The 27608-nt window shown below is 38.9% G+C and overlaps 1 protein-coding gene and 1 pseudogene across 4 annotated transcripts in view; one reads left to right on the top strand and one right to left on the bottom strand.

Moving 5' to 3' along the window:
* RBPMS (RNA binding protein, mRNA processing factor) overlaps positions 1–27608 on the top strand; it is a 167899-nt gene that overhangs the window by 52979 nt on the left and 87312 nt on the right. For 2 of the 4 annotated variants that reach the window (XM_049632519.1, XM_049632516.1), the window contains exons 2-3: positions 24109–24186; positions 27163–27201. In XM_049632519.1, coding sequence (XP_049488476.1) covers positions 24109–24186; positions 27163–27201 — 117 coding nt within the window. Of the gene's footprint in view, positions 1–5088; positions 5243–14225; positions 14740–14901; positions 14957–24108; positions 24187–27162; positions 27202–27608 lie in introns of those variants that run through there. The other 2 variants (XM_049632517.1, XM_049632518.1) reach the window with 2 other exon arrangements.
* On the bottom strand, positions 1018–3107 carry LOC125923873 (hypoxanthine-guanine phosphoribosyltransferase-like; annotated as a pseudogene).

The following is a 27608-nucleotide window of genomic DNA, read 5'->3' as shown; positions in this document are numbered from 1 at the left end:
GTTTGATTTGGTTTCTCATTGCCTGAAAGCAGTAAAAATGTTTTCTTAAACCGAGGGAAAACATTTCATTTAAAAATAGAAAAACTTTGGAGTGAAGTTATTTTTCCTTAGCCTTTTATGATACTCCCTGATGAAAGGCAGGTGTATTTCTTTAGCAAAAACCCTACTGCATATATTAAAATGAGTAGAAAACATCAATAAGTATGGTAACTAGCCAGCATTTTAATATTTGTTTAAAAGTAGAGTGTTTTAAAAGCCCTGGAGGTAGAATAATCACTTGCATGCCAAAAGAAATGTTGGGGTCTTGAACAGGCCCTGGGCGCCTATAACATAGCAGGTTTTTTTCATAACCTGTTCTGTAACAGAAGTAGGCAGGCCACAACATGTTTCACTGGCTTGGGCTCCTGAAGTCTTTAGATTTACACCTGCCGTCCCAGTGCCGTAAGCCTCAGGAGATTTCTTTTTCATACTTTCCTAACCTTCTGTCTGATAAACTTCACTTATAAAATGATGTAGATCAGGTATTCTGCCACTGACACAGGGTCTGTACTCCTGGGGTTTTATTGATTAGGCAAGACGGAAATGTCTTTCGTTATTTAGTGGGTGTTTTTGGTATAGGTTGTGTGAAGGTTGTCTGTCAAGCAAAGCAAGAATGCCTTGTGCAGGAACTAAGTTAAGATTCTGATAGATGTAGATTATTATCCCCCCCTCCCCCCAAACAGTTTTCTCTTTGGAAATAGTTCCCATTATTTCAGGCTCTCTAGAGGTGTGAATGAGGCTAGTGTCTTTTCTCAGGGAAAACTGCCATTTTACAAGAGTGTCCCAACAAGAAACAGTCTGTTGGTGATGGATGTATATGATGAGAATGAAGAACGAGCGAGAGACTGGGGATTTCTGTGGCTTTTGGGGTCTAATTTTATTTCTGGAGGTATTTAACCCACTTGTTTTTAAATTGTTTAATATTTATTTTTATTTTGAGGGGGGGGCGGGGAGAGAGAGAGAGAGAGAGAGAGAGAATGAATATGAATCCCAAGCAAGCTCTGCACCATCAGCATAGAGCCTGACCCAGGGCTCAATCATGACCTGAGTTGAAATCAAGAGTCAGTTAACCAACTGAGCCACCCAGGTGCCCTATTATTTTAATTTTTAGAAGTTCATTTATTTATTTATTTTTTAAAGAGACGGCCTTTATTGTAAGGATTTTTACACTGAACAGTTCAAAATGTGGTAAAGTTTTCTGGAATTTGCTGATTTGTATTTAAAAGAACTGTTGACAGGGGCGCCTGGGGGGCTCAGTCGGTTAAGCGGCCGACTTCAGCTCAGGTCACGATCTCGCGGTCTGTGAGTTTGAGCCCCGCATCGGGCTCTGGGCTGATGGCTCAGAGCCTGGAGCCTGCTTCCGATTCTGTGTCTCCCTCTCTCTCTGCCCCTCCCCCATTCACGCTCTGTCTCTCTCTGTCTCAAAAATAAATAAACGTTAAAAAATAAATAAATAAAAGAACTGTTGACAAAGATTCACCAGAAATAATCTGAACAAGTGAGAAAATACAGTTGATACTATTGAAACAGTAAAATAATTCCAGGACGTATGGCTTATCCAACACAACAATACCTTAGATGCTGTCACTGATAGGAAAACTGACTGTTTCTTCCTCTTCTAAATACACAGTAGTATAATTGCCAATATTCAGTCACTTCTGTTCTTTCCTGAATGTATAAAAGTTAAAATACCAATTAAAAAACTAATATATCATCTCTTTAAATGTTTCTTACAGATACAATTTCATTATTTTCATTCAATAGTGGTGTGGTTTAAGAGATTTTTCATTCACAAATCAAACAGTCCACTCAAAGGGAACTGATAGTCTGTATGCTTATAGTGCAAATAAAGACTTCAGAATGCAGCAACTGACATTTCTAAAATACAAAACAGATAAAATCCTTAGGAGATACATGCAAAAAGCTCTACTGGGCAGCTGGCCACAGAACTAGAACATGGGACTGGTGATTCCAAGGGGACTCCAGGTGCTTCCAAACTCAACTTGAAATCTCATCTTAGGCTTTGTATTTTGCTTTTCCAGTTTCACTAATGACACAAATGTGATTCGAGGCCCTGAAGTATTCATTGTAGTCAAGGGCATATCCTACGACAAACTTGTCTGGGATTTCAAATCCAACAATGTCTGGTTTATAGCCAACACTTTTCGAGGTGTCCTCTTCACCAGCAAGCTTGCAACCTTGACCATCTTTGGATTATGCTGCTTGACCATGGAGAGCAAGGAAGGTTTGCATTGTTTCGCCAGTATCAATTATATCCTCAACAATCAAGACATTCTTTCCAGTTAACGTTGAGAGATCATCTCCACCAATTACTTTTATGTCCCCTGTTGACCGGTCATTATAGTAGCTCTTCAGTCTGATGAAATCTACAGTCATAGGAATGGATCCATCGTTATTTCTGTTCCATGCTTTGATATAATCCAGCAGGTCAGCAAAGAATTTATAGCCCCCCTTGAGCACACAGAGGGCTACGATGTGATGGCCACCCATCTCCTTCAACATGTCTCAGGCAAGACGCTCAGTCCTGTCCATAACTAGTCCATGAGAAATAAACACCTTTCCCAAACGCTCAGCGTAATGATGAGGTACACAAAATAAATCTAGGTCATAACCTGGTTCATCATCACTAATCACAACGCTGGGGCTGTGGGTCGCCATAACAGAGCCGATGGGCACACGTGCTGAGGGCAGCCAGAGGAGGAGCAAAAAGTTCATCTTTTGAGAGAGAACTCGTGCATGGGGGAGGGGCAAAGAGAGAGCTCTGAAGGCTTTACACTATCAGCAAGGAGACTGATGCGGGGCTCAAACTCGTGAAACCTGAGATCATGACCTGAGCCTAAACCAAGAGTTGGACAGTTAACCAGCTAAGCCACCCAGGTGCCCCACACCCTTTTGTTTTTAAAAGTCAAATTGTTAGTTAATACTACAAATCTCTCCTGTCTTCTGGGGACTGCAGAATGGTTTGCTGGGTGCAGTGTTGATTTGGGAATGGTCATTAATCTGGAACCACTATAGAGTTGTTCCGTGTTTCTTTTTCATCATTGTTTTAGTTCTAGTATTTCTAACTTTCTCAGATGTTACATCTCTGCTCAGCAGCTTTCAGGAATGAAGCAGTGGTCAAAGGTTATTAGTACTAGCATATAGAACTTATAATTCCTTCTCAGTGCTTTTTCCTTCATATCACTCTACCTTACTCTTTTCTTTTTAATTTTAATTCCAGTATAGTTAACATACAGTGTTACATTAATTTTATTTACTTATTTATTTTAATGTTTATTCATTATTGAGAGAGCAGAGCATGAGCATGGGAGGGGTAGAGAGAGGAGACACAGAATCTGAAGCAGGCTTCAGGCTCCGAGTTGTCAGCACAGAGCCTGATGCGGGGCTTGAACTCAAAAACCGTGAGATCTGAGCTGAGGTCAGACACGACCGACTGAGCCACCCAGGTGCCCCAAAGTGTTACATTAATTTTAGGTGTACATTGTAGTGCTCTACCTTCCCCTTTTGTCAGTTGCCTCAACAAGGTTACATTTCTGCTAACTCACTATAGGTTGAACTTAAGAGGAAGGTGATGATTAGAATGTATTGTACAGTCGTCAGTGCTTAGCTATGAAAAGTATGGGTGTTCCACAGAGGCCTGTTACCTCTATTCAGAGGTGGCCAAGAAACTAAGGTCCGTCAAGTCCAGCCAATGGGAAAGCAGGACAGAATGACTAATTCATGTTTGATGTGCGGACATGATTGTAACTGGGCATTACCATTGACAGGCATCCAAACCATAGTAAACAAAATACTAGCTATCATGCAGAGAAGAGATAGGGAGTTGCTAGGTTAGAGCACATATTAATCCTTGCATTTTGTCCAGATACTAGATGAACAGGACTGTTGGCATCTAAATTTATTAGCTCTCCCCACCTCTACTCACAAGAATTTTCTGTTAGTGCATAGAAATGGTACGTTTTTTCATTTCCTTCTGTATAGTTCCTGTAATTCTGTCATCTTTGACTTCTGTGGTGATGCTGGGTAAAGATGCCAAATGGTTTTTGTGCCTCCTATTTCTGCCAGTCAACAGGATGTTTATAGTATTTACTGTGGGACATACATCAGGACAAATAGCTTTTAGCATCAAACCATCATTTGTTATATCAGACTGCATGACGTTAGCTCCTGGCATTTGTTTGTATCATATGAGGGATACTTAGCTTTTTATATAGAAATTGTCCTTTTCATACTTAATAGTTATTGTTTGTTAATTAAAACTTTAAAATCTCTTCCTCTCCAAAATGTCAGTGTCTTACAACTTTTAGGGAAAATTATGAGTACTGTTCTTAACAAGTATCTCATACTGTCTTTGAAGCATGGCTGTTTGGCACAGATCTCTTTTTTCCCCTATCCTGTAAGAGATACCAAACTTTACTAATCTTTGTGACTTTTCTAGTAGTATTTCTCAGTGTGGGTTCTATGCACTGCCTATAGCAGTATACTCTAAAGCTCTTGCTAAGATTGCAGCCTCCAAGGTCTTGTTCTTTCTTAATCAGAGTATCCAGGAATGAAGACCAAGGATCTTCATTTAAAGTAATCGTGTTGTCCCTGTCATCCTTAGGCACATTTAAATTTGGGTGATCCTTCCCGTAGAAATTTTCTAGCGTGGTCTGTGGACCTGGCAGCTAGCTAGAAATGTAGAATCTCAGGCCCCACTCTAGATCTGCTGAATCGGTCTACATTTTAACAAATTTCTATGTGACAAATTTGAATACTGATTTACCACTTCTTACAAGTAGTAAGTTCTCATTAATCACTCCTTGCCTATTGGCTCGTTGATCTGCTTCTCAGGCTACTTAAAACACCCGCAAACTTTTAACATCTCAGAAATTTAGGGAGTGTCTCAGGAGAATTACTCTCAATATTTTCAATAAAGGATCATAGTAAAACTTCATTGTGTCACTAGTTTAAGCACAGCTTGAGTGATTTCCTCCTAAATAAATGCAGGAGTACCTCATAAAATATAATTGCAAATCTGTTTCTCAGACAAAAGGGTCTGATTCTTCTCTGCCTGTGTGAAATTCACTCTGGGTCTGGCTCAAAGACCTCTGCTCCAAGATCAAGCAATGCCTTCGCAACAGGCCCTATGGCATTTGGCAGTGAGAAGCTTTCAGGGGCCACAACCTCATCTCAGTTGGGAGTAAGTATAATTGAATGTCGTTTGTATGTTCTTTTAAAACTAGAAAACCTTCCTGTGGATTTGGTGATGTGTTATGTTTCCCAAATATGTCTGATCAGGAGAATCATCTGTTGCTTGTTAAAAATTCAGGCTCCTAAGCCTGAATCAGAATTTCAGGAGGTAAGATCTATTTTCTGACCAACAGTCTGGGCTTTCTTGCGATCAGGCATATGTAAAACACTGAATTATGTGACCTATTCTCCGGAAGATTAGCTTTCTGATTATATTTTTTGGAGCTCTTAATAGCCTCCCTTTTGGTTTTCTTGAACATATAGTGCCCTGAGAGCATGAGAGAAGCAGTTCAGGATTGTGAGTTTAGTATTACTGAAAATCGGAAATGGAGATAACTAAGTACTGTATAATAGTGTCTGTCAGGGATTTAACAGTACTTGATTAGTTCTTTCATGCTTTCTATATTCCTTTGAAAATGCTTTAAAGATGGTCAGTAGTATGTCCATTCTACCTGTGGAGAGAGGAGAGATAGATCTAACTAAGGTGGTGAAGTAACAAGCATCTAGGAGTGTTTGAGGAGTGTGTGCTTGGCAAGCATCTGTGGAGGGAATGGGGTGGGGTTAAACTTGGCATTTGCCATCTCTTATCGAAGAACCTCACGTTTAAAACTTGAATGTGCTTTAACCTCAGAGGTGAAACTTCTAAATAATTACTATTTAGAGAAATGGTGCTCCCTTTTCCTTGTAGTTAAACACTTCATGAGCCATCTTTTCTGAACTTCGCAGAAGAAACCTGGTTTTTAATTTTTTTTTGTTTGTTTTGAGAGTGACAGAGACAGCTTGAGTGGGGGGGGGGGGGGGGGGCAGAGAGAAAGGGAGAGATCGAGAATCCCAAGCAGCATGGAGCTCGATGCAGGGATCGAACTCACGAAACTGTGAGATCATGACCTGAGCTGAAACCAAGAATCAGATGCTTAACTGACTGATCCACCCAGGGGCCCCAGAAACCTGGTTTTTAGAAAGAAACAAAATTGACCTCTAATTTAGGATTAGAGGCCTCCTTTTATCTTGAACATTAAGACAAAAAGGTAATACTTAAGAAACAGTCTTAGAAACCACTGAATCTGTTATTTGTGTAAAACCATGATTAAATTAAGTAATGTTACCTAGTTTGGGATCTCAAATTCTTATATTTTATAAATAATTTTATGGTTTAAAAAAATTTTTTTTTAATTTTTTTAATGTTTATTTATTTTTGACAGAAAGAGCATGAGCAGGGGAGGAGCAGAGAGAGAGAGAGGGAGACACAGAATCCAAAGCAAGCTCTAGGCTCTGAGCTCTCAGCACAGAGCCTGATGCGGGGCTCAAACTCACAGACCGCAAGATCATGACCTGAGCTTAATTCGGACGCTCAACTGACTGAGCCACCCAGGCGCCCCTCTTTTTTTTTTTTTTTTTTTAATGTTTTTATTTATTTTTGAGACAGAGAGAGCATGAGCCAGGGGAGGGATAGAGAGAGAGGGAGACAGAATCTGAAGCAGGCTCCAGACTCTGAGCTGTCAGCACAGAGCCCGACGCGGGGCTCCAACTCACAGACTGTGAGATCCTGACCTGAGCTGAAGTTGGATGCTTAACCAACTGAGCCACCCAGGTGCCCCTGGTTTTAAGTTCTTAATTGTTTTTGTTTTTAATTTTTTTTTTTTTGCGTTTATTTATTTTTGAGACAGAGAGACAGAGCATGAACGGGGGAGGGTCAGAGAGAGAGGGAGACACAGAATCCGAAACAGGCTTCAGGCTCTGAGCTGTCAGCACAGAGCCTGATGCGGGGCTCGAACTCACTACCCCAGATCATTACCTGAGCCAAAGTCCCACACTTAACCAACTGAGCCACCCAGGTGCCCCTTAATTGTTTTTAATGGATAGATAAAAAGGGAGCCTTTTCCTCTTAGAATTAAAACCTGACCTTTCTATGCAATAATTTAAATACTACCCAATTATGACTTTCTCCAGGATGAGTGTATCATTCTTAAATGTCAGATGCAGGAGGAAACTTAGATCCCTAATCTAAGGAGATTTAGATCCCTAATTCAAGATTATAGTGATAGGTGAATAAGATACGGTATCTGCTCTCAAGGAATTTATGGTTTAATTGGGAAGGACTTAACTAAAGCCCGTGAAGCAGTTTGGGAACAGAATGAGACACATGACTATGGTACAGCAGTGCAACAGGAGTTCAAAGAAGGAAGGAGAGAATTGGAGCACTTGCAAGAAACCTCCTTCCTTGGCAAAAGAGAAGACTTGATTTGGGCTTCTAAGTCCAGAAGTAACCTTTCTACACAAGTGAAGAATAAGTATGAAAGAAAAGGCTGTTAGCCTAGAATTAAGCAAGGTGTGGTGTTAAGATTCACCCATTAGAGCAAGAAAGTGCTCAGGGAAGGAAGAAAAGTGGCAGAAGAGAAGGGAATAATATTTATGGAATGTTTATGTGGTGAGGAAACCGATTTTGTTAGTAGTGCTGATTGTGAAGTCAGAAAAACAATAGTTCTGTTATAGTCTTTTCTAAAATCTTGTGTGTGTGTGTGTATGTATACATTTATTCTGTTTTTTAGAAATTTTTGAGCCATAAGGTGACTGCAGATAAAACCTAAAATTTTTGATGAACGGTGTACTTTCCACCGCAGATTAAGACATGTGGAAGAAAATAAATGATGCTTGTGCTAGCCTTAGAGGGTCATCTAAAGGTTGTGGGCCAGTTGTCCAAGCACCGCTTACAGCTGGATGGTGTCAGAGGGAGGAGGGTATGAGGTTAGGGTTCCATAGTCTTCTTGCCTGGGCTCATAGTACCTGTGATACAATTTCAGGTAGCAAAAAAAAAAAAAAAAAAAAAAAAGGTATCATATGTGGCATTAAGCATACTAAAAAGATTTTTTTTTTAAAGTCATGGGTATATTGTAGTTTGGTATATACATACATTGTCTTAGATTTCTGGTGAGGTTTTATATTCTGTTGTATTCAGAACATAGGGAAATTCTTCCATGAGGTGCCAAATAAATTACACTTTGATAAATAGGTTAGGAGAATAGCCATTTGGAAGAACAATTGAGACGTTTTGGCAAAACAGCATATCTGGGATGTTGGTTGTATCTTTATTTGGTCATATTAGAGCACAGACTCTCTGGAACTGTGATAACTGTTTTAGATGTGCATATCTGAGTCTGTATTCTGGCTAGAGCTGGGCTGGCACAACCAGGTTCTAGGGAGATCACCGACAGGTTGAGTCATGTCCACTCTGAACAATCCTTCACATGCCCCAGGTTCTCTGACAATCTTGAGAATTTTTCCTCAGTTGGAAAGGAACAGTTTTGGAAACTGCCTTAGCTGTTTGAAATTCACAAAATGGAAAATAATGAGCTGGTTTCTGTAAAATGCACTGGTTTGTGCTCTTTACAAGTACTTTATGTCACAGGTGCATACCATGTTAAACTTGGAAAGGAATTCCAGGTTCCTGAAAGGGAGTGAAAGTGGTAGAGGTAGTGTGAATAACAGCATTTCACTCTGGAAATCCACTATTAATAATGAAATATTTGTCTTCGATGATACGCAGTTTGCGCAGTGGTCATGTTATTTATTTATTTACTTATTTATTTAATGTTTATTTTTGAGAGAGATAGAATGCAACCAGGGGAGGGGCAGAGAGAGAGAGAGAGAGAGAGAGAGAGAGAGAATATGAATCTGAATCTGAAACAGGCTCCAGACTCCAAGCTGTCAGCACAGAGCCTGATGGGGGGCTCGAACTCATGAGCTATGAGATAGATCATGACCTGAACTGAAGTTGGGTTCTTAACCGACTGAGCCACCCAGCTGCCCCATGGTTTTTATTTAATAGCTACTTTTAGAATACTGTTTATTATGGGTAACTTTTCAGAGTCTCTTCAGCTGGCTAAATGAAGTCCTCTAAGTTTTTGGATTTGAATAATTTCATTCTTTAGTGTTTATTCTACCCCATCAGCAAGAAGTGTTAACTAGATAGCAGTGGAAGGACTCTGTTTACTTATTTAACAAAGACTTATATAATGTGTCAGGTACTTTTCTAAATGCTTTACAAATAAATAGTCACTTATTTAAACCTCTTAGCAACCTTATGAGGTAAGTTTTATATCTCCCATTTTATAGATGAGGAAACTGAGGCTCTGTTTGGTTTGTAAGTTGTCTAAGATTATTCAGATAATAGTCGTTGGAGCTGGGATTCAAATCCAGGCAATCTAGCTCTGGAGTTTGTGTGCTTAAAATACTGTGCTCTGTTAGCGTACATAGATTTAATCATGACCATTAGGTCAGTGTTTGTGATAACTGACTGCACATCAGTAGCTCTTTAGCCCATTTATCTTGCTTTGTGCTGACAGCTCTGCTGAATTCTTGAAATGTGTGGTTTACGATGTCACTATGTTTTATTACATGAATCATAAATAAAAAATACAATTTAAATATACATAAATATCTAGTGAAATGTGTATATTTCAGTGGCTTGATTGAAAAGTTCTCAGTGGCAAGAACTAGGTCTTCTTGATTGATGTCCTTTGATTCTGGTAATGCCTTTACCAAAAACCCATCCTTTCACTGGACCTGTGGAGTCAGAATGGAACCTGGAGACGGACTGTCCTACACCTTCACTTTCTCAATAAGGAAAGGGAGGCTCAGAGAGGTCAGTGTCCAAGCCCTCAACAGCTAGTTTTGAAGCAGAGATGGGAATTAAACCACTAGGTTCAATTTAGTGGTATTTTCCTTCCATTACAGTAATTGAAAAGTTTGTGCTGTGGGAGTTCAGATTACATATCTAACATTTTTAAATAGTTTAGATCCATCTGTAAAGCATGTATTACTTTTGTTAATATAGGTTATTTCTCAGCTCCTCAAACCTCACTCATCATTTCTTTGTTTCTGACATTTGTTAGGTCTTCCATTGTGCCTGACCAACACATACAGTTCTACTTAAAAATCCTGCCGAGTTTTCAGACGCCTGCATCTATTTACATAATTATACATACGCATAAGTAATATATTAACTTAATACTGACTTGATTCAGATGACCACATAAATGGTTTACAGACAGAGGCGGTTATCAAATTGAACAAATAGCGTCTCACTGGAAAGGTAGTTCCTGTAGTAGGCTGTGGAATTATTAGTTGTGGCCTAAATACATTGAAGGTATTCTGGATTTGGAAATTCCTGTGATTGGAAAAGCTATGATAATCTAAATTTAAAAGTGGAAGCTTACTCTTACTGGAAGAACACATTATAAGCACTGCGCTTTGCAGTGTTTGAAGAAAGTAACTAATTTATGAATTACAGGAAGTAGCCAACTTAAAGTAGGTTGTATTCCAAATATTCGTCTTTCAGTCATGTGGTGTTTTAAATGCAAACAAGTATTGACTGAATAAATTTTCACACACAACAGGTTTAGAAAAGTAGGTGGTTATTAAGAGAGCTTACCAAAGCCCTGTTCATATGGGATGTAGCCTGCATATATGTCTGTGTTCTCTGAACTTTCTGGGCTTGACCCTCTTAATCTTTTCCCTGATGATAGTTAAAATAGCAAATATATCAATTCAAAATATTTTAATTTCCTGTATCATGTGAGATCTATCTTGAATGAGATATAATCAAAGTAGAACATAGCTATCATGTACTACAATAAAAGGTAGTGATTGAATACATCAAGAAAATTGTAATTTGAGTACAACACACTTCCTTTAAGAGTTGCATTTTTTAATATATATTATAAATATATACATTTATTACATATATATATATAATGCCACTTAAAAAATCAATGAAGAAAAGACCAGTCTTCTGATAGAGCTTGGAAATGCAAAGGAATTTATAACTATATAGTTTCACATCCTAGTTTTACCAGCTGATATAAATGTCTTGATTAATGTTTATGTAATTATTTGTCAGGTTTGTCAGGCTTTTTTTTTTTTTTAATGTTTATTTTTAAAAAAAAAAAAATTTTTTTAACATTTATTTATTTTTGAGACAGAGAGAGATAGATAGAGCATGAACGGGGGAGGGTCAGAGAGAGAGGGAGACACAGAATCCGAAACAGGCTCCAGGCTCTGAGCTGTCAGCACAGAGCCTGATGCGGGGCTCGAACTCACAGACTGTGAGATCATGACCTGAGCTGAAGTCGGACGCTTAACCGACTGAGCCACCCAGGTGCCCCTTTAATGTTTATTTTTGAGAGTGAGTGCAAGCGGGGATGGGGCAGAGAGAGAGGGACAGAGGATCTGAAGCAGGCTCAGCACTGAGAGCAGTGAGCCAGATATGGGGCTCGAACTCCTGAACTGTGAGGTCATGACCTGAACCAAAGTCGGACACTCAACAGACTAAGCCACCCAGGTGCCCCGTTTGTGTTAGTTTTTTTAAGTGCGTAGTGTAAACTTTTAGATGATTGAAAGTTCATATACTATAAGAAGTAATACAGAGAGATCCTGTGTGCCTTTTCCCTAATGATACATCTTGTAAAACATCTTGTAGCACAATATCACAATCAGGAAATTCACATTGATGGAATCCACTCATTTTCTTAAGATTTCCCCAGTTTTGTGTGTGTGGTGTCCTGTGTAATTTTATCACATGTGCAGGTGTGTGTATCCACCACCACCGTATTTAAGATTATATAGATTAGCCCCATTACCACAAGGAATCCTTGTCATTGCCTTCATAAAACTGCGTATCCCCCTCCACCTCTTAGTCCTCCTTTGTCCTTAACTCTTGCAAACTCATTTGCTTTTCATCTCTGTAATTTCATCATTTCAAGAATGTCCTATAAAAAGAATCGGGCAGTATGTGACCTTTAGGAATTGTTTTACTTTTTACTCAGCATAATTCCCTTGAGATTTATCTATGTTTTTTTTTGTATTAATAGTTTATTGCTTTTTATTGCTGAGTGATATTCCATGGCAGAGGTATACCCGTTTGTTTAACCATTCACCCTTTAAAGGAGATCTGGCTTATTTGTTTGGTAATTATGAATCAAAGGTTTCTGAATATTTGTGTACGGGTTTTTGTGTGAACATAAATCTTCATTTCTCTCGGATAAAAAGACTCAAGAGTGCAATTGCTAGGTTGTATAGTAATTGCTTTTTTTTTTTTTTTTTTTTTGGTAAGTTTATTTCTGAGAGAGAGTGTGCAAGTGCACTTGCAGGGGAGGAGCAGAGAGAGAGAGAGAGAGAGAGAGAGAGAGAGAGAGAGAATCCCAAGGAGGCTCTCTGCTGACAGCATAGAGCCCAGCTTGGGGCTTGAACTCAAAAACTGTGAGATCATGACCTAGCTGAAATAAGAGACGCTAACTGACTGGGCCACCCAGGCACACACCGGTAATTGCATTTTTTGCTAAGAAACTGCCAAACTGTTTTCTAGACTGTGATTGTACCTTTTTATATTCCTGCCAGCAGTGTATCTAAGACATAGGGTTTCTTCACATCCTTTCCAACGTTGGTATTCTCTTTATTTTTGTATCCGATGAGAGGATTCAATCCACGATGAATGTTAAGCAAGTGGATGATTTAATGAATTTTGGATACTAATCGAGTGTATAATGTAGCTAAAATATTGTATACAATAAAAAGTAGTGATTAAACAAATCAGAAATGTTCTCAAATTGAGTAAACTATACTTTTCATGTACCTTGAATGATGCCACTTAATTCATACTTTCAGTTTCCCGTAAAAGTAGGTAGGAAGAGGGCAGATGTTGTTATGTCCAAATTAAAGATTTTAGAGATTGATAATTTGCCTAATATCACTTCAAAATTTGTTTTCTCCTTGATAGGAATACTTAAACCATTAACCTTGATACTTTTTAAAATCTTTAATAGAACGAAAAGAGATTTCTCCTTCCTTCTTTGTTTAACGCTTGTCACATGAGGAAGTAGGAGTTGAGGATGCACGACCAGCTGGGGGGGTAGGGTGCTGGCCAGAGCGGAATTTGCTCCTGGCCTTCTAAAGAGGTAGAGAGATTGGTAATAAAAGGGACTCTAAGTCACACTTTTGAGGTTCATATTGTGGAAAATACTTAAGCATGTTACTTCCTTTTACTGTGCAAACTTTTTACCTTTCGCCCATTTTAAGCCTGTGTGTAACAGTTGCATGATAATATTATCAGTTGCAGCCTCTCTTAGGATTGATTTGCCTTTGGAGCATAAAAATGCATCTTCTTTTGAGTGGTGTAAGCTACTTTAATACAGATAAAATTTTCTGAGTCCTTACTGAGAACCTGGTACTGAACTTGAGGCATTTCACTTCCTATTAATTTATTTAATCCTTCCAGCAAGTTTGTTAAGAAATTACCCCAGAATTTAATGGTTTTAAACATTTGTTATTTCACAGTTTCTAAGGGTCAGGAATTTAGGAGAAGCTATGGTAGGTGGATCTAGCTCAAGTTCTCTTGAGGATACAGTCAGGACATTGTTAGCTGGGGGCTGCAGTCATAAGAAGCATTGACTGGGGCTGGAAGGTCTTCCAAGATGGCCACATCACATGGCTTTTGACCAGAGGCCTCTCAGTTCCTATCACATGCACACATTTATGTATCTAGTTTCCTGTCTAGGCGAATTCAAACTCTAAATTTTTCTCCATGTTGTCTCTTGAGTATCAGTATGACATGGCAGCTGGCTTCCCCCAGAGCAAATGATCCAAGAGGGCCTGCTTCTGTTGAAGAAGCCACAATGCCTTGTTTGACCCAGTGTTTGAAGTTAACAGACTACATGCTACATGCTAACTACATGCTATCACTTCTGCTGTATTCTGTTCATTAGAGGTGAGTCACTAAGTGAAGCCCACACTGAAGGGGAGGAGAATCCAGCTTCACCTCTTGAATGGAAGAGTACAAAAAATGCTGTGGACATATTTAAAAACTGCCACAAGTAGGTACCATTGTTGTCTCTCGTTCCCAGATGAGGAAATTTCTGAATGGACAGATGAAGGTTCATAGCTAGTGAGTTGCAGAACTGGGATTTGAATCCCAGCAGTGTGGTTCCACATAAGTGCTTATTATTTATTGTTTTAGTACATATCCTCTTTGAGTACTTATCCTGTTGAATGTGTATAAAAATCACAATTTTATTTCCTCATATTCCTCCATATCTGGATGTTCATAAATTATGTGGCTCTCTCTTATGCCTCATTCCTAGTACTGTGACTCAGTTTCACATTTACTCATTTAGTTCCTTATACAAATACTTGGCACCTACTGTTAAGTACTAGGATGCTCACCACTATCATATGGGGAAGAACATTCAGTTTGAAGGCGAACTGACTTGGCATCGAAGAATTTGAAGTGTATATGGAGTCATTTCTCACAACTACACATGGGGAAACCAACTTTTTCCCACAGCTTTCTAGTTCGTTAGAACTGTGGTGCATTATGGATGGTTATTAAGAGTGTGCTGCAAACTGAAGTTCACAGTGGGATCAAGTTCCTCAGATGAACTTTATCCACTTAAGGTAAAAAACAAATCTTTTACAGCCCTGGGCAGTGTTGGGACCATAGCCCCTGATTCTGAATTTTTTTTCGGGTACTTTGTGACTACAAAAAACTGCTTGGGATAGCTTTTTCTGTATAGCTGGGAGAGGTGGAATGACTTTTTTTCTTATTTTGTGAAGCAGATCTGTTCAGTCATCTGAACTATGCAGAAGGAGAAAGAAAGGGCTTGAGATTTTGGTAAGCTCTTCTTCTGCTTGTACTTCATTTTGTCAGTGCATGGAAAAGGCTGTATGTGGATAGCCCAGATAATCTTTCGGACATTCAACTTCATCGTACTCTATAGGATTAAAATCCTAAGGGCAAGTGCACATTAGGGGATTAAAATGCAAACTTCAGTTTACAATACACAGCATTAATGAATATGTTTGAAAATCTTCATGTTTTAGCAATGCAGGCAGTGTAATTGAATGAAGAGTAGGATTATGTGGGCTATCCAAGGTTGAAACAGAGTTAGCCATCAGAAAGTTGACTTAAAAGGGACTAAGGGAAGCCAGCATCGATAAGGAGAGGACTAGAGGTAAGAGGGTAAAGCATCCTGATTTTATAAGGAACTTCTTATTGAACTCTAGGAACCTGACAACCATATACTATGTTGGACAGCAACCATGAGCTTCCTAATGGAGTTGAGTTCTTATATGCGCACATTTATGTATGTAGTTTCCTGGGAAACTCTAAATTCCTGACTTGTTTCTGGTACCCACCTCCCTTTGTATCTGACAGGCCTAAGGAAGTTTCTTAATGAGATTAAGGGCCCACATGTACAGACACATCTGCCTATTCTTGGGTAGTTTCAAACCCTAGAAATTCTTGATTTATCTCTTATCCTTTTAGATATATAGCAGACGTGAGGTATGGCCTAGGTTGGACTTTGGTCTTAAGCAGTTGTATAAACCTGGGAGATGATGAGACCATCTGATTGACTATAAATTGACATTGGATTGGGCCAGGATATCTCCTCAGTGAACACAGTGGTGTGGTGTACCCAGTGCTAACTTGCTGTCTCTGTTTCCTTTGCATATTCTGAGCCCTGCACATACGAGTTTATGGAACCATGGTGGTTCTACTTCTGTATGTGCTCCCATGAGTCTTCTTCCTTCTTTCCCTGATCTTACTGGAAACTTGCTGATCACTTTGGCAAAGGTACCCTGGTGTCCAGGGGCCCAAAGTAAGACTCTAAATTTGGTTATTCTATGGATACTGATCTTCTACAACTGCATGTCACTCAGGGCAAACACTAGTGGATCCCTCAGAGCTAGGAAGACTTGCAATATGGATAATTACGTTTTAGATGATCAACCTAAAACTAAAACCTGGGAGTTTATAACAACAACATGGTAATAACCCTTCTATCCCATGGTTAATCGCTCCTTGGTGTCTGTAGCACCCTGGCCTCCTGAACCACAGCGTAACCTTCCCAGGGTTAGTAATGGAATGTGTCTTTAAGTCCAGTAGGGGGCCAGGAGAGTGGAACTTGACCACTTATCCCATCTTGAAATCCATGCCAATAAGAAACTGGAGCTTGACCAAAGGCCGGTCAGTTTCTCTTGAGCTGCAACCAGAATAAAATTCCTGGCAGACCATTTTAATGATTGTGGTAATCCATTTTCATAGTGGCAATACATGAATGCGAAATCATAGCAGGCCAACAAAGCAGCCTTTGGAAATGAGATGACAAAGCCATCCTCAGCAGGATTCACTGTTGGGAGTTTTTTGTTTCAGGTGATGCTTACAGAAGAAGCAAATAATTAAACCCATCAATACTTTATTTAAAGAGAGTAAAATAATCTGTATGTAAAATTTAAAAACTGGGCTCTGAACCTCCTCCCCTGCCTTGTGTGTTAAAACAACCCAGTGCTATGGGGTTTATGCTGCACAGATATGTGGAGCTCTTTAACTTTTCTGTCCCTGAAACCAAGTTTATATTACATGATCTCCCAGAAGAAAGCTGGCACTTCCTTGGGAGTTGGAGAGTGCATGATCCCTGTGTTGTTGTTTTAGTGGGAAGTAGGGTGTTGACAAACGAAGAGACCCTTTTGACTGAAGCGAGGATGGTCCTGCTCCTAGGCCCTTAATTTAGAGTCATTGATGCCTGTTTTTTGTTAGATTTTATTTTTGGTGAAGGTACAAAGAAACACTGACTTTTGTCAGAATTGGAATGTGAAGCAAATTAAATGAATATATATACTTCTGCTGGATCAGGTTTGTCCCTGTGGAGCCACAGGCAGAAAAATGAGACCAGCTAAGGACAGAAGGATAGGTTGGACCCAAGGTTCCTATTTCCAAATGAAGGAGATCTCTGTGGGCTGTGTGTATTCTCTTTTTAAGAAATGGTTTATGCTTCTGAATATTTAAATGCCTATGTGTATAAATATGTAAAATTAAAGTTCTCTGTAATAATTCCACCTTCCCTGCTATTGACAGAACAGTAATTTAGTAAACATTATTTCAGTACCTTTCTTTTTTCTTAAGCATCTACTAACTCATAACAACACTTAAAAGAATTAAACTGGGATTATAGACAAATTCTGGTGTTTGCCTTTTCACTTAATAGTCAGGAGCCTTTGTCAGTAGACCTGGTTATCTACTCATCATTTTAAATGTGCAAGCTAGTAATTTTGAATATTTTTTCAAAAAACCTTGTGGATTGTTAATTCATAGTGGATTTGGGATTTATTTATACAAAAGTATATTTAAATCATTATTAAGTTGAAATGGGAGTGATTTTACTAGTAACCATATATTGATCTCTCTATGTTATTGCGTGTACAGTCCTGAATTTTTGTGATCTGTTTGTCTTTTGGTCTACGTTTTCAGTCTTTTTCGTTTTTCTCCCTTGCTTGTGATTCTTTTTATCTCCTTTCCTTTTCTTTTAAACTTGTCTCTAATAATGTTAACCTTTTCTGCCTTTTTGTCATATGAGTATTTGTCATTTGATGTTGTAACCATACTGATCTAGGTTGTGCCTGGGAAATTTGGTTACCTCCTCTTGTTTACCATGTTGTCAGCCAAGAGGTGTCGACATGCGAGCATTTATTGTCTCCTGTGAATATACAGTATTCTTTTGTAGATTTCTAAAGTAATCCAAGAGAGATTTATAGACTATACACTCTGTGCCTAGGATTATGCTTACTACCAAATAAGAGTACCAAATACTCTAAAACAATTTGAAAGACCTTTGAAACACACAAGTATACTTACAGATAAGAATGGGTACCCCAAAAGAAAGACTTAAACCTATAGCACCTTTCAAAGCTTCTTTTGGAGTTTGCATTTATAGGTTTAAGAATTTGGGTAGGTGGATAGAGAGCTTGCAGGGGATAGATTATCATAGATAGAAGTACCCTATGGGCTTCACTCATTAGAATGATGCAAATTAGTGACTTCTGTAGTTAATCATGAATCATTTAGAAAATGAGAACTAGCTTTTCCCAATCCTGTGAATTTGAGATGTACCTCAAGAGGTCAGCTCAGAGCAGCTAGAAGTGATCCCTAACATCTTATAAACACCTAAAAAACATACACAGAAAATGCCCGTAGGCCTAGAGTCTTTGGCCGCTATGGTGTTTACCAGATAGGGCCGCTGGCTGTAAAGTGTGATTCCTGCTGTGTACTGAAATGAAGCATTTGTTGGTTTATATTTTAATGTCTAGATTACCTGCAGGATAATGTGTGTTCTTTGTTAAACATAGGATCTTTCCATTTCAAGGCCTACGTTGACCTTTTTGTCCAGGAAAACACAAACCTGACACAATGACTTTACTTACTAAATTAGAGTTTATTGAAGTCCGTCACTGAAACGTGGCTTGTCTTTCTGGTGGGAACTGGCACTGCCACTGAAGAACACATGGTTAGTTTTATCCAAAATGTAACTAGGGCCTCTAGAGGGAATGCCAGATAAGTGAGCAAAGAAGTCTCCTTGCTCTTACTGTCCAGCACAGGAGATTTCCCCTGGCATTTCTTTCAGTTCTTTTGTGGCAAAGATGAAATAGGAGGTACATCCACAGAATCCATCAGAGTCCCTTTGGGATAGAGCTGTCAGCAGCTTCATGTCTTGCACTTCTATGAGGCATGTTGTGTCCTTGACTAAGAAATGTGTTTCCCCATGTGTCTGATAAAGTAAACATCTGTGATGCTAGAGGCTAGCGCCAGGCACATCTGTATCCACAGACACTTCTGGTATGTTAAGGGCTGCCTTGGACAGTGATTGACCTGCCACAAAGTTCATTTGGTATCATTCATTTGTTATTTTGGGGGACCTTTTTTTCCTGACTGTTTGATCATTTATGTGTCTCAAACTTTTCTTTCACTTTTGGTTACTTTGTGAATGAATTAAGCTTTCTGTTATCATATTTATTTGTATGTTCTGTCTCCTTCACTGGTCCTAAGCTCCCTGCAAGCAAGAAGCATGCTTTTTACCTTTGTGATTTCCACAGACATGGTAAAGACAAATGTTTTGCTATATAATGGTTAAGATAAAAAAAAAAAAAGTGTGGGGGTGAGAAGAATGGGGGGGAGCTAAACTTGTCTTAAAAAAAACAACTTTTTTTTAATGTTTATTTTCTTTCCGAGGGGGAGAGAGACAGCGCGAGTGCGGGAGGGGCAGAGAAAGAGGGAGACAGAATCCAAAGCAGGCTCCAGGCTCTGAGCTGTCAGCACAGAGTCCGACGCGGGGCTTGAGCTCACAAACTGCGAGATCGTACCTGAGCCGAAGTCGGATGCTTAACCAACTGAGCCACCCAGGCACCTCCCCCCCCCCCTTTTTTTTTATATCCACGATCTAGAGCCCAGTCACAAGGAAAAAAGCATGAGTTAGATATTCAGGAAGAGTTTTGTCCATTCATTATCCATGATTTTTTTTTTTAACTTAAATGTCCTAGTCTGAGGAGATCTAAAAAGGATTCAAAGCATGTAGATTCCAAGCACTGTATTTGTGAGCTTTAGTTGTACTCATATAATGTAACTATTTGAAAATTATTTCTCCTTGCCAATGTGTTTTGTCAGAGGAGAGAATCTCTCTTCAGTGAGAGAAGAGATATCTTGGCAGCTTCTTGAAACAGATTCACTAGATTATAGGAAATGTAACTTGTGTCCATGTGTAAGTAAAATACTAGACATTTTAGTTGCCTCCAGTTTGAACAGAATTACTGCTTTGAGCCTCTTGTCATCTGTGAGTGCATGGCAAGCTTAGGGCTAATGGGAGTTCAATTTTTTTTCATGTATAACACTTTGAGATACTAAAATCAGCATCACTTCTAATTCTGAAATGTTTACATTAAAAGTTTCCTCTGTAAACTTAAAAATTCTTATTGATGTAAATACTGACATTGTTTATAGTTTCCTAAAGAAAACAATAAAAAAAATCTAGGCAATTCTCCACAAAATAAAGTTATCTAGTACATGCATATCATTTAAAAAAGTATAAATAAGCTAATAAACATTAAAATCACTTCTTCCACCACTCAGGGCTAACCCATATAAATATACCCATTTTTGTGTATATGTCCTGCAAACGCATGTTATACCTCTCAATACATATGTGTGTGGGCTGTTTTACAGAATAAAATCAAACTATTTGTACTTTTTCCTTGAGCATTCTTTTTCTTAGACATAATTTTTATTGCATAATACTGCATTTTGATGTAAATGAACCTTTATTTAAAAAATTTTTTTTAACGTTTTTATTTTTTGAGAGACAGGATGTGAGCGGGGAGTTGCAGAGAGAGAGAGAGAGAGAGAGAGAGAGAGAGAGACACACAGACACACAATCTGAAGCAGGCTCCAGGCTCCAAGCTGTCAGCACAGAGCCTGTCGCAGGGCTCGAACTCAGGAACCGTTGAGATCATGACCTGAGCCAAAGTCAGACACATACCCGACTGGGCCACCTACGTGCCCCTGAACCTTGATTTATATCAAGTAATATTTTGATAACCCCCAGATTTCTATTTTGCTGGTAAATTGTTTGACTTGTAAGTTTGTAAAGTATTTTTCTTTAGAACAATACTATAAATGGTAGTTTATTTTCTAAGTTAACTCCCTAGATTTTAATTAATATGTCACATAGCTAATGGACAAATGGTACTCCAGTGTTTAAACCATAGAATCTGCTTATTATATTATTTCCTTGGAAATCTGTAATCCAGTCAGTACCTGGCATAATGTCAGACATAATGGGTACTCAGCAAAATTTGAGTGAATGGGAGCTGGGATTCCCTCTCTTCCAGAGTGTCCTGGCTAGAGCAGCCAGGGACAGATGGTGTTTACTTACTTGGACTGTGGGAAGAACATTGTTGATGGCAGGGAGGGCATACTGAATACAGGATTCCCTCATCATCTGTGTCTTTGGCAGTTGTCAGTAATTTGGCCTTAGCTTTGGTAAAACAAAGTTCCTGGAAAAAGGAGTCTTTATCTCTGGCAAAGTTGAGGGAGACGGGAGAAGGCAAAAGGTAAATTGAATCTAATCAGCATTTGTAAAACAGTACTATCCAAGAGCAATGGAATACACATTTGTTTTTAAGTACACAGCATTTATCATGTTATGGGCCATAAAAGAAGGAATTGAAGGGCAGTTGTTTAAAAATTAAGCCTTATACCTACCATATCATTCAGCTCTTCCACTCCTAGGTAATTAACCAAGAAGAAAGAAAACATATATCCATACAAAGACTTGTACAAATCGATGCATGTTCATCTCCAAAGCCATTTTATTTGTAAAAGCAAAAACTAGAAATAACCCAAATGTCCCATCAGTTGAATGGATAAATGAACTGTGGTGTATCCATACAACCGAATACTACTCAATAATGAAAAGGAATAGACTATTTAAACAGTGGATGAATCTCAGAATAGTTATGCTGAAGTAAAAAAGCCAGCCAAAAAGAATACATACTTTATGGCTCCATTTGTATAAACCATTGCACCATCCATAATCCTAGTGACAGAAGGCACAGATCAGTGATTGCCTGGGGATGTGGATGGTAGGACAGGGTAGCAGGAAACTTAGGTGATGGATATGTTAATTATCTTGATTGTTGTTCTGGTTTCATAGGTTATAATATGTGGAAACTTATCAAATTGTAGGGGTGCCTGGGTGGCTCAGTTGGTCAAGTATCTGACTCTTGATCTTGGCTCAGGTCATGATCTCACGGCTGGTGGGATTGAGCCCTGCTTTGGGCTTTGCACTGACAGCATGGAGCCTGCTTGGGATTCTCTCTCCCCCTGTGCCCCTCCCCTGGTCATGAATGTGCACGCACACTCTCTCAATTAAGTTTTTTTTTTTTTTTAATATTTATCAAATTGTAAATAAAATGTACAGTTTATTATGTAGTTGGCCCTTGATCCCTGGGGGGATTAGGAGCACCGATCGTCTGCATAGTCAAAATCCACATGTAACCTCTATCTCCCTTATTAATAGCCTACTATTGACTAGGAGTTTTACCAATAACATAAATACATAGTTTGTATGTTATGTATTTTGTATGCTGTATTCTTACAATAAAATAAGCTGAGAAAAGTTATTAAGAAAATCATAGGGAAGAGAAAATACATTTACAGTACTAAACTGTATTGGGGGGAAAAATGTGCCTGTAAGTTGACCAGTTCAAACCTGTGTTCGTGGGCCAACTGTATATCATTTATAGCACAATAAAGTTATCTAAAATATGAATGAATAAAAATAAGGCCCTCATGATTCTGAGGCTGTTTACATCATCATAGTGTTGATTACACACCTGCATGCAAATGGCATGATATTTTACTGTCTGCTGGGTCAATAAAGGGTCTTGCCTGCTTTTTGCTTCTTCACAACCAGAATCAATAGAAAGTGTTAGGGTTCTAGAAAATCTCCCAGTTTTGCACTGAGGAAAAATCTAGATTTATAGATGGTTAACAATACGGCATTGAATTTTTCTTAAGGTAGCAACATGATTTCTAATGCCGAACTTCATCAAATTGTATCAGCCTGAGTAGAGAAGAATAGAATATGTGGGGGTGGAGTCAAATTTTCTAGAAATAGAGTAGAATGGTGGTTACCAGGGGATCAAGATGGAGACACAAGATGTTGGCCAGAGATTACAAATTTCCAGCTAGAAATTGTAGAAGTTATGGGTATCTAATGCTCAGCACTGTGATTATAGCTAACAATACTGTATTCCTTATACTGGAAAGTCAGAGTAGATCTTAAATGTTTTCACCACAAAAAAAGAAATGGTTGCTTATGTGACACAGTAGCTAACGCTATGGTGGTGATTACCAGTATATAAGTATATTGAACCATTACGTTGTATGTCTTAAACTTCCACAATGTTACATGTTCATTATATCTCATTGTGTGTGGGAAGGTGTAGAAAACTTGACTGAAGGCACACAAAACACTAAAATAAGTAGAAAGAAAACCTGGTGATGATAATTCAGTGATTTCTCCTTGCCAATTCAGTGAACACCAGATTCCTGAGGCATTGACTTTTGATGCCCCCTGTGGTTTGTTCTTCAGATACCTGTTCAGTTTTGGCTTACCCTTCTTCCAGAATATACTGTGCCATCACCCTCTTCATTGCCTTGGTTATTAGTATTTTCTCTGCATCTGAGTCTTGCCCGTTTCCTCTTACACTTTGTGTGATAATATTCTACCTATTCTTTAAGTTCCCAGTCAAATGCTAACATGTTTTTTCTGATCCTCCCAAATGAAAGTGTGTCATCAGTGTTCTGTATTTTGGTAGAAATTAATCACATAATTTGTACCTTAGGCCTCATGGGGTATAGGTCAGTGAAGTCTTCCCTGCTGTTTTGGAACTGAGCAGATGGAGAGTTATGCATTTTGGCTACTATTTAGATGTGTTAGGGTTATTCAACAAACTTTTTACATTTATTAAAATTAATTGTTAATGCCGACGAGGGAGAGGCAAGGACAAACATGAAAAACCAAAAGTTGTTCCGATTTTTATTTTGGAACCGTGTTTTGCAGTCATTTGATATAGAGCAGACAAGTGGTAGATTTGCTGTTCTCATGACTTCTGTTTTTCTTAAGCTCATATTTTAACTCTGTAGACCTTCTCTTCCCTTCATAGTGTTAGAACCAGGTAGTGGCTAATTGGGAAAGGAGAAATAAGTTTGTAAACTTAAATCAGCCAGAGGTAATTCACTCTGAGTAATTCCATAGAAATATTCAGGAGTTGCTTATTGGCATCTTAATGTTAGAATGTTAGTTGGGTTATGGAAAAAATACGAACTGGGTAGGACTCGTGAAGTATATGAAGGAATGTATTTTTGAGATTACAAGTGATAGCTGTTCTCTGGATTGTTCACTGTCTTGATCACTTCTGTTTATTTTCCAGGTCCGGACCCTATTTGTCAGTGGTCTCCCTCTGGATATCAAACCTCGGGAGCTCTATCTGCTTTTCAGACCATTTAAGGTACCTTTTCTCTTTGAGAAATTATAAACGACAAAAAGTATGTGTATAAGCTTCATGGGGGTTTCTGCAGGAAGAAATGATACGTTTGAGAAAGCATCTTGTAAAGTGACCTTCTTACAGGGTTGGTCAGTAAAGAAGATTTAATCACTCAGTTCCAGTGTATGGTCTTAGGAATGGCTGAAATTGCCTTTGTCCTCCCCAACAGCTAATCTAGAAAAGTCTCTTTTACTAATGTGGACATGCATCGGACTCTTTGGCATGTAGAGCAGGCTTCGTGTCCTCCCTGTTTATCATCTGCCAATTGGGAGTATTCTTCTGAGTGCAGACTACCGAAAATACCATCAATTACTGTTACTTATATTGCCAGTGCAATAATATAAGTCAAGCCCTATTCCTACAAGGTTTATTAGTTGGAATACTGTTGTTAATATTATTCTTTAGATATATAAGTTAAGTGTACTTTTAAACTAAGTATTTTTAGACAAAGAACATAACCACCATTACTTTTTCTGTGAGAAGAATGTCCTAAATCTCATACAAAGTAAAACAGAATTTTAAAGAATTACTTGGTATGCTGGGACATCACGAAATGCTTAACACAGTTGCCTGTCCATTGGGACTATCATGATAAAATCACTTTAGAGATAGTTATTTAACGTTGATAGAATTGAGAACGTAACAGGTAATTGGACCACCAAGGAGAAACCTTGAAGGCTAACCTGTGTGGAGGATAAGAGAAAGATGGGGCCGGGTACGTTGTGGGCTGGAGGCCTAGGCCCTCAAGGAGAGCATGTAGAAGTCATGATAAATTCAGGGCTTGTGTCTGAGCTGGTCAGTGAGGACATGTTAGCAGCAGTGCCTGTCCAGGAGCACATTTAGGATTAGGTGGTGGGCCATCTTGATTAATGATGAAACATCCATCCTGTTGAAGCATGACCCCAGCCACAGAGGCAAGACAGATTGAGGGACAGAATTCAGCTTCTCAGGGAGAAGGAGAGAGTAGGATGTAACAGCTGAAAACATCTGGGTAGGAAAGGAAGAAAGAAGGTTGAAGGGGTAGCCAGTTAAAAACCAGCAAAGGTAAGAATCTAGCTTATGTGCTAGGAAGGCACCATGTATTAATAGACCTGCCTCGATTCTGATAGCCATCCCCTTACCCCCTTACTGTAACAATGATGACAGCACAGAGGGAAACAGAAGGGTTAATCATGCTTAGCTGAGAGGAAGTGGGGGAGAAAAGATGATGGTGTGAGGAGAGTGTCAACTTCATAGGATTTCCTGAACATCTTCTGCAGGGTTGCCATTTCTACTGTCTGTCCCTTTTAATTGATTTGATCATCTAAAAGGACAGAATACTGTTAGGTTTTTGTGTGTTATAGAGAGATTTAGCCAGCAAGCTTCTTACATGAATTACCCCCATTGAAATCTCACCACACTCAATTCAGGTGGGTTGGCCTCAGTTTTTCAAATGAGGAAAGTGAAACTTGTATAACTGAATAAATTTTACTCCAGTTCACACATAACAAATGGCAGGGCTAAGATTCAAACCCAAGCAATTTGCCTCTGCCATCCATGTTCTGAACTAGTCTGTGATACTGCTTTTCTGTTTGTGACTTGGGAGCACAATATATCGCTACCCGTGGTGTTGTACTTGAGTGAAATATCCATTTGTCCTTTGCCTCTGAGGCCTCCAGAGTGTTTAAGCCTCCAAGTTTTTCAGAGACAGTGCACCTTGAAAAAGGAAGAGGCAGGACTGTGAATCATGACCTCTCTGGCCAGAAGAGCTCAAGGCCTTTGAGGTAAAATGTTTACAGTAGCTAATTGGTAACATAGTTCTCCGTTGGGAAGATACGAGGAAGAATCAATCCCAACATCCTGCCCAGAAACCCCAACGCTAGAGTCAGGACCCTGGTACATTCCCAACAACCCTCTTTTAATTAAAGTCCCTGGAGGCTGACCCTAGTCTGCAAATCTGTCTTGGCACTGATATGTGTGGTGGTCAATCATGTCAAGTGGTGTTTTTTTCCCCCTTGTGTCATCCATCAGTACAAGCCACCAGCCATTGATTATTTTCAGAAATAAACACACTTTGTTATCCTTATCCTGAGGAGCCAGGAGGGGCGAAGCGAAGGAGTGAAAAGGGAGGGTTTCTATCCTCCTTGAGGATGAGCTGCAGTAAAAAGCCAACAGGGAGTTTTTGCATGTTCCAGTCGGAATACCAGCATGAAAACTGGCTGCTTCAATAAGTAAGCAAAATAACTCAACATAATTTAGCATCACTACCTGCTAAACTTTTCCTGGCAGTTTTGAAATTTTGCATAAGTAGTTCTACCTAGTACATTCGTAATGTTTTCATGTTATTTTATAGCAAACACATGACCAAGTCATCACATACTTCCTATCTTACTGAATTTACTCCCTTCACTCTCTTAGTTCTGTAAAATGAAAAAGACCTGTTGACAGGAACCCATCTTCCTACTATTATATAATTTCATTGAAAAAAAAAAAAAGGATAAGAAACATAGATACGTGCATAAATTTCAGGATCTGATTTGTTTTAGGCCTTAAGTGTGGAAGCATAGGTAGATGTGTGTGTGCATGCGTGTGTAAAATTTGCTTTCTCAGTTACCTTAAGAAGCATTTGTAAGAAGAGTTAGATGGTCAGGAGTCAAAGGACTCGTTTTTACTTGAGCAAGATGCTATTAAAATTGTTTTTTGGGGGGTGCCTGTGTGGGTCAGTCACTTAAGCCTCCAACTCTTGATTTCTGCTCAGGTCATGATCTCATTCGTGGTTTGGGAGTTTGAGCCCTGCTTTGGGCTCTGTGCCAACAGCATGGAGCCTACTTTGAAGGATTCTTTCTCCTTCTCTGACTGCCCCTCCCTTGCTCGCTCACTCAAAAAAACTTTTTTTTTTTTTTTAAATTGGTTTTTTTTCTTATCTTTTTTGGTCTAAATTTGGTTCTTCTTAATTTTCAGGGCTACGAGGGTTCTCTTATAAAGCTCACATCTAAGCAGGTAAGAATTTCAAACTTGCATATAAATGATCCAATTCTATAATAAATTTGAATTGACTTTCTTCAGGAATGTTACTGGGGCTGAGCATTCTCTTTTTTTAATTCTCATTAGGATTTGAGTTTTGTTGTTGACTTAAAATTAAGGGTGAGATTGGTTAGGAATTAGCACAGGAAAATGATTCATATTCCATTGTCTCCAGCTAGGATGTCTGAGGCTGTCCCTGAGGAAAGCAAACGTAATGCCTCCAGCATGGTTATATTGGGATTGGTCTGTATATTCAAAACAAATTATCCAAACCCACTTTTATTCCCAATTCTTCCTTTAAAAAAACAAAACAAAACATATAACAGACAAAATTTCGCAGTGTATAAATATCTGTTGATGAGGACTCATGCTGTCTTTCTTGT

The sequence above is a fragment of the Panthera uncia genome, chromosome B1 (assembly GCF_023721935.1).
Source record: "Panthera uncia isolate 11264 chromosome B1, Puncia_PCG_1.0, whole genome shotgun sequence".
Taxonomy (NCBI): domain Eukaryota; kingdom Metazoa; phylum Chordata; class Mammalia; order Carnivora; family Felidae; genus Panthera; species Panthera uncia.
This window is presented reverse-complemented; position numbering and strand designations above follow the sequence as displayed.